The sequence below is a fragment of the Harmonia axyridis genome, chromosome 3 (genome assembly GCF_914767665.1).
Source record: "Harmonia axyridis chromosome 3, icHarAxyr1.1, whole genome shotgun sequence".
NCBI lineage: Eukaryota > Metazoa > Arthropoda > Insecta > Coleoptera > Coccinellidae > Harmonia > Harmonia axyridis.
This window is the reverse complement of record NC_059503.1, coordinates 6072432-6079102: the sequence shown is the minus strand read 5'-3', so window position 1 is coordinate 6079102 and position 6671 is coordinate 6072432. Positions and strand designations below refer to the sequence as shown.

At 33.0% G+C, this 6671-nt stretch overlaps 1 protein-coding gene across 1 annotated transcript; it reads left to right on the top strand.

The window, feature by feature from the left end:
* Positions 1–1414: 1414 nt before the first annotated feature.
* On the top strand, positions 1415–6623 carry LOC123675944. Its single transcript, XM_045611524.1, has 2 exons — positions 1415–1567; positions 5453–6623. Exon 2 carries the CDS (start codon positions 5543–5545, stop codon positions 6473–6475), a length of 933 nt encoding a protein of 310 aa, XP_045467480.1. The 5' UTR covers positions 1415–1567; positions 5453–5542; the 3' UTR covers positions 6476–6623.
* Positions 6624–6671: the final 48 nt, after the last annotated feature.

The window sequence follows — 6671 nt, the reverse complement described above, 5'->3', positions numbered from 1 at the left end:
AAAATATTCTCAAAATTTCTTATTGTTTTAGCGTCTAACAAATATTTTTTCTAAAATGTTCAATTAAATGCCATCTGAAAGCGTTATAACATACAACGTCAATTTTTGTACTTTCATTTATCCTTCCTACGACGCTGTTCGAGCATCAGTTATTTATGAACTATATTCTGTTATATGATGAATAGATGTCTGGTTTATATCCTTTATGTTCATTCAAGATATGGGAAGCATAACACGTGGGTTGTTTTGATCTAGAAACTCCGGACTGGATCTAAATTGAGTTGTAATATGGGGGAACCATCTCAATAAATAAGGCTAAACAAATATATAATTTTATCGTTCATTCAAATAAGAGCCTGCTTATCAAATTTTCAGGTTTTCAAAGCTGAATGAATATTTCATTTTGTGTTGTTCCCAAACCCAACGCAAAAAAGGGGGAATGTGAGATTATAATGTTTGTGCTATGAAATAGGGTGACAGGCCAATTGTCCACCGTAAAACACATATTTTTGGCAAAATTCGATTTTATTATTCAAGATAGCTGCCTTCGAGGAATATGCGATCTTCCAACTTTTCTCTTCCATTTTCGTAGTACGATTTGTCTTTCGCTTCAAAATAGGTCTCAGTTTCGGCGATTACTTCTTCGTTGGCGGTAACTTTCTTTCCAGGGAGCATTCTTTTGAGGTCTGAGAACAAGAAAAAGTCGCTAGGGGTCAGATCTAACGAATACGGTGCATGCAGAAGCAATTCGAAGCCCAATTCATGCAATTTTGCCATTGTTTTCATTGATTTGTGACACGGCGCATTGTCTTGATGAAACAGCACCTTCTTTCTTCAAATGGGACCGTTTTTCAACAATATCATCTTTTAGACGATCCAATAATCGCTGTTGATGGTCTGGCCCTTTTGGAGATAATCAATGAATATTACCTCGAGCATCCCAGAATACTGATGCCATAACCTTGCCAACTGACTGTTGTATTTTTCTTCGCTTTTGATTCGGTTAATCGTGTGCAGTCCACTCAGCTGACTGTCGATTGGAATCCGGAGTGAAATGATGGAGCCATGTTTCATCCATTGTCTCATATCGACGCAAAAATTCAGGTTTATTGCACAGCTTCAAACACTGCTCATAATGATGTACAAATATTGGTATGGTATCTTCACAATGTCTGCTATCTCGATCAACTTCAGTTAATGGTCATTCAAAATTATTTTGTGAATTTTTTTGATTTTTTGTCGGAGACAGCCTCGGTGCTCATTTCACCACGTTTAAACTTAGCATACCAATCAATGATGGTTGATTTTCCTGGTGCAGACCCCTGAAACTCTTCATCAAGCCAAGATTTTGCTTCAACTGTATTTTTCATGGTCATGGAGAATTTCCTGTGTGTCAGCAACACACAACAGGATACGATGACTTCACTTTATAAATAGTATTCGCAAATCGCAGTTGTTTACAAGATTAGGTACGAGTCGGTTCACAACTAAAGATAATTTTCTGTTATAATTTCTACCGAATTGTTTTAGTTTTTACTCTTAAGTGGCCGTACAAGTACATTTTAAGGTAGGTACAGGAAATTCACAACAATTCTTGAACAGTTCAATTTTATCTAATGTTTTTCTCTCTACGGTTGGACAACTTTTTACGTAAATTGAAACCTAAGAATAATAAACATAGAGATAGATATGCTAATTTGACAGATGGATAGGAATCAAACCGCAATTGAGGGACCAACCTGTAATATTTGACTCTCTCTTTTAAATCTCAAATAAAAGTTTTGTAATAACTCAAAAAGTAGATTGAAAAGAAAAGTGAAGTAAAAGAATGAAAATGTTAACGGGATTTTAAAAAATGATTCTGTTTTAATATAAACATTGAGGTTAATAGGATTTTCATTACAATAAAAGAATGAAATAGGTACAGCAATCTGCGAATGACGTCACAACTAAGTGTAACCCATAGATATATGGGTATATCATTCTTTTTGAATGATGGGCATCCTCGGATAGAAATACTCGGTTAACCGATTTTTAAAATGCTCGGTTACATTCGAGCTTCGAAATGTTCACATCGCTAAATACTCGGCACGCTATTTTCAGTGTGGAGACTCTCATCTCTGAAGTCTTCGTTTGATTTCGTTAATAGAGAGTTATTGCAACGCACAAATAAGCGATCTTTTATTACAGGATCTCTTATTTTGACATGTACTCATGCGCATTGAGTCAGATATTAAGGATTGTTTAAATCTAAATACAGGCCTCCCTTACTTTATTTAAATACAGGCGACCAACTTTTATTTAAGGATCTTTTATTTTGACAGATATATGTTTATGCCGAATATTTACCGTCGTTATTCAGCAAGAACTAACCTATAAATATTTGTAGCTGTTTAGGTAAACAAAGTAATGAAGTAAACTTTTTGAGAAATTTGCATTTTATTTCTTGATTTTGGGCATCTGTGGGAACCATTTCATTCGAGAAAAAAAATGTGCTCTCAATAACGAATTTTCAAGAACTCATACGATTCTCAACGAAACATATTCAATTTGAACCTACTAGAGAATTAAAAATAATACTGATAAATCCTGAATTTTATTAGAAATAAGAATTTTCCTATATGTGTAATGTAGTATTGTTAAAGCATAGTATAAGGATAACCATACTATGGTTAAAGAATGCTACTGCATACTGAATATTATTTTTTTTATATTGAATATAAATAATTCATTCTGTAATATGGACACACCAATGGGATTGTTTTGAAAGAAAAATAATAAACTTGTTACCTAAGTACTTTTTCATATATTGAATCAACATAGCATAAAAAAAGCAAATCACAATGCAGAACCAAATTAATTATCAGTAATGTTATTATAAAATTATACGTTAAGTACATTTTTTTCAAAATTATTGTAGGAAAAAGTACAAAAATACATAACATAATTCTGTTAAACAAAATAATCTTCCAATACTGGTGGTTTCACATAAAAAGAAATACTTGATTGACTTCCATTCAAACTTGATGATACTTCGTCAACAAATTTCTCTAATAGTTCCATCGATAAAACCCCAGTAGTTTGGTACAGCTCCTCCCATATTACGAATTGGTAGACTAAAAACGAATTAAGGTAATATAATATATAATAATTTAAGTTTAATTCAGCTAATAGCTTACCTGTACATATAGCTGATAACTATTTCTATAAAGCCACTTATGTGCATTCAAATTATCTTAGAAGTGTCCATGATTTTCCACAAAGAAGATTGCAGTTATAAAAATAAACTTCGATAATGATTGCGGTACTTGTAGTAAAAATTTTCCAAGTCAACTAGTCGATTTGTTTGAATTGGTTTTGATATATTTTCTACACCAACTGTATCTATTATGAAAAATCAATTCCTCAATAATGGTCCCAGCTAAAATTGCTAACGCTATTTGTTCTTTGATTTTCGATTTTGAACTTTTACCAAATGAATTATTTTATTTATCAGAATACAAAATAAAGGTGACAAGATATAAATATGTCAAATTTAAAGATCTGTCACTTTACTGACTTTCGTTAAAAGCACCTTGCAATAGTTCACTTTTAACGTCCATGATAGAGGATCCTTTATTACAGGATCCTTTGATAAAAGATCGCTTATTTGTGCGTTGCAATAACTCTCTATTCATATTCTGTATCATAGTATAAGGATACTACTTTGGCTGTATCTACTCGTACTCGACGAGGAATCCTCGTGTACATTTCCGATTATTTAATTTCCGATTCTCGTGCTCGTAAATTAAATCGTGATAAGAAAGAATTAGGATTTAGGAATAACGAATAACAAAATAACTTGGACTTGATCAGCGAAGAATATGTGTGTAGGTGATCTTTTTTTTTGGGAATATTTCGCAGCACCTTACTGAAAACTGAGGTGTAGTATATTTGAATTTATCGGCGTTGAATGGTTGAAACTGAAACGGAAAAATGAAGATTAGTTAGTTCCTCCAGAATATTTGGAAATTTTTTCACAAAATAGACACACAGCAACTTCATTATCAGCTTTGCTGCAGTATTTCCAAACATATGACTTTTTGGCTCCAGGACGCATTTTTATTTTCGGAAATAATTAATCGTTCCAAGATGAAATTACTTTCGTTGGAACATTCGAACTGAAATGTATGAGAGCTATCCCCTTTTATTTTATAGGAATATGGGTTTCTAATAATTCTATAATGGCTTCGTTCTTTTCTGACTTCAAATCAGAAAATGTATTATTTTGTTGAGATCACTCTGACATGCCAAATGCATATTATTTACAATTTATGAAACTTCAACTCCAATTTCAAATAAATTTGGAATAGAAACTCTAGTTATTCCCTAATTATTGGTGTGAATGGAATAAAAAATTTAAAGATTTCATAATGACATAAATCTCAGGCATCAGAGTGATTTCCCGAAGACGCATATTCAGCTGAGTAATGAATTGTTCCCGGTGACTGAATGATCGAATATGTCTACCAAGTGATAAAATGTGTAGTTTATTACTTAGCCCAACGTATTCGGGAATCTTTGGCTATTGCCGACGATATTTAAACATTTTTAACGCATTGAAGGTCATATCGCATACGAGGATTTTTATTCGAATAATAATCCGATTTTTGAAATGCTCGGTTGTCGAATAACCGATTATTGAAAACATCCGATTATGCCCAACACTGAATTTTGTTATTTTATTACTGGTGGTGTTTTGATTATTATTGGCATTATTTTCGTTTGCCGTTTATTCGTGTTTAAAGATCCAGCGACCATTTTATTGATTTTCTTCGTTCAGCATAGAGACAAAATACACAATGAAAGAACATGGAAAGATTTACTTAACTGTTATGTCATAAGCGGATGCCATAAAAACTATGAGCGTTTTGGCGCTAGACGGTTAGACTCAAATTAGATACAGATAAACCCTGTAAGATAATTTTCCTTAATATTGAGTTTATTGCCGAAAAAGGTTTTTCAGAAAATGAAAGACTATTGTTTCGATAGGTAAAATGGCTGCATTCAGCTGACACAACAGTTGTAAAACAGTTGGAAGAAGTTTCGCTGAACAAATCTGATCAGTGAGTGCATATACTCAACATATATGTATAGTGAGCCATTTTTCTGAGCGAATTTGAATTACGCTCACTAAGCTCAACACGTTGTGAGAACTGTCAAAACAGAGGTTTTAGAGGTTAGGTATTTTTTAACCGTTCAGAAAACCGCTCTCTGATCACTTTAGGATCTGTGAGCGCTCAGTGATTAGATTTGCAACTGCTCTTTCCGCTGAGCCAATGTTATCGTGGTTGATAGCATACTTATAATATTTGATGCAAACATAATCAGAAGATCTCCCTTGAGGGAAAATAATTTTTCTAAGAATCAGCTCTATATTGTTGCATTCCTCATGAATATTCTTGTGTTTCAGGTTCTTCAATCCAATTAAAATACAGTTATCATGAATTCAGAGCCAGCTAAATAATCAGACAATGAGCCTTCTGAACTCACTACTTCAGAAATGAATGCAACTCAGAAAATATGGAATCAACTGAATCTGTCAAATCCTCTCTATCAAGAAGAGATTTCAACATACACCATACCAATATCGCTTTGTGCCCTTCCAATGTATATCGATGAAATATGGTTGTCAATGAAAAAAGACTTGAAGGAATATTCAGATTATAAATATAAAATGACCTTGAAAAAGGTTTTGTTAATATTAGCAGAGGCAAAAGTATGTTGTGCTCAAAAAACCATTCAGTTGAAAAGAAATTTAAATAAGCTTCCACAAAGAGATCTATATTTTCACGAAGAATTGCTCGAATTGACTTCTCTAGTTGAAGACTTACCTTACCCTCTTGCCGCTTATCTAGAGTGCATTGGCGTTGTAGAAGAAGAATATAGAACCTTAATCCCAGTGTTAGCTGAGTCTCAAGATATAAAACAATCGAGATTAATTTCTTACGGTCCACGTTATATGTTTTCTTCGTGTCGAGATATCGCTAAAGAATCCACAGATATTCTCAAAGGTTTTCCAAACATTAATTTCGATCTTAACAAAAAACTGTCCAATTCCTTCTATTCGTTTTGGTTTGTTGATGATGTAATTTTTCTATCTTCTAGCGATAAAGACATATTTCGAGAAATTGTATCGAATTTTTCTGGTTTGAAAGTTCGAATAGATCTTTTTAATGGACGTGGCAACCTTGCTCAGATCATACAAACACCGAAATGGACCATCAACAACCCAATTGCATTTTATTCAATGGTTAAATGTCCTGACTTGTACTTGAATTTAGGAGCAGCCTTTGGTTTCACCTTTACCCAAAGTCACAAAGTTCAACATTCAAGATATCAGTGTGATGATAAAACTGCTCAAAAGATTGCTGAAGTCACACCTTCAAAAGTTATAAGATGTATTTTGAATCATCCGAATAAAAATGATGAATAATTAACATCTGTACGTCGAATTTTTATTGTAATTCGTTTTAATTTTAATTTTATGCCTGTATGTCGAACTTTAATTGTTATTTTATGTGAATCATTAGGCGTTTGTCCAAACTGTTTTGTTATTTCGAAAATAAAGTAATTCAAGCATTTGCTTTTGATTGGGACTGAAAGTCTCAGGTTTGATTCACCATAGAGTA

Excerpts from the sequence above, each read along its gene's own strand:
- LOC123675944 (XM_045611524.1), top strand. The coding sequence starts at position 5,543 with ATGAATGCAACTCAGAAAATATGGAATCAACTGAATCTGTCAAATCCT.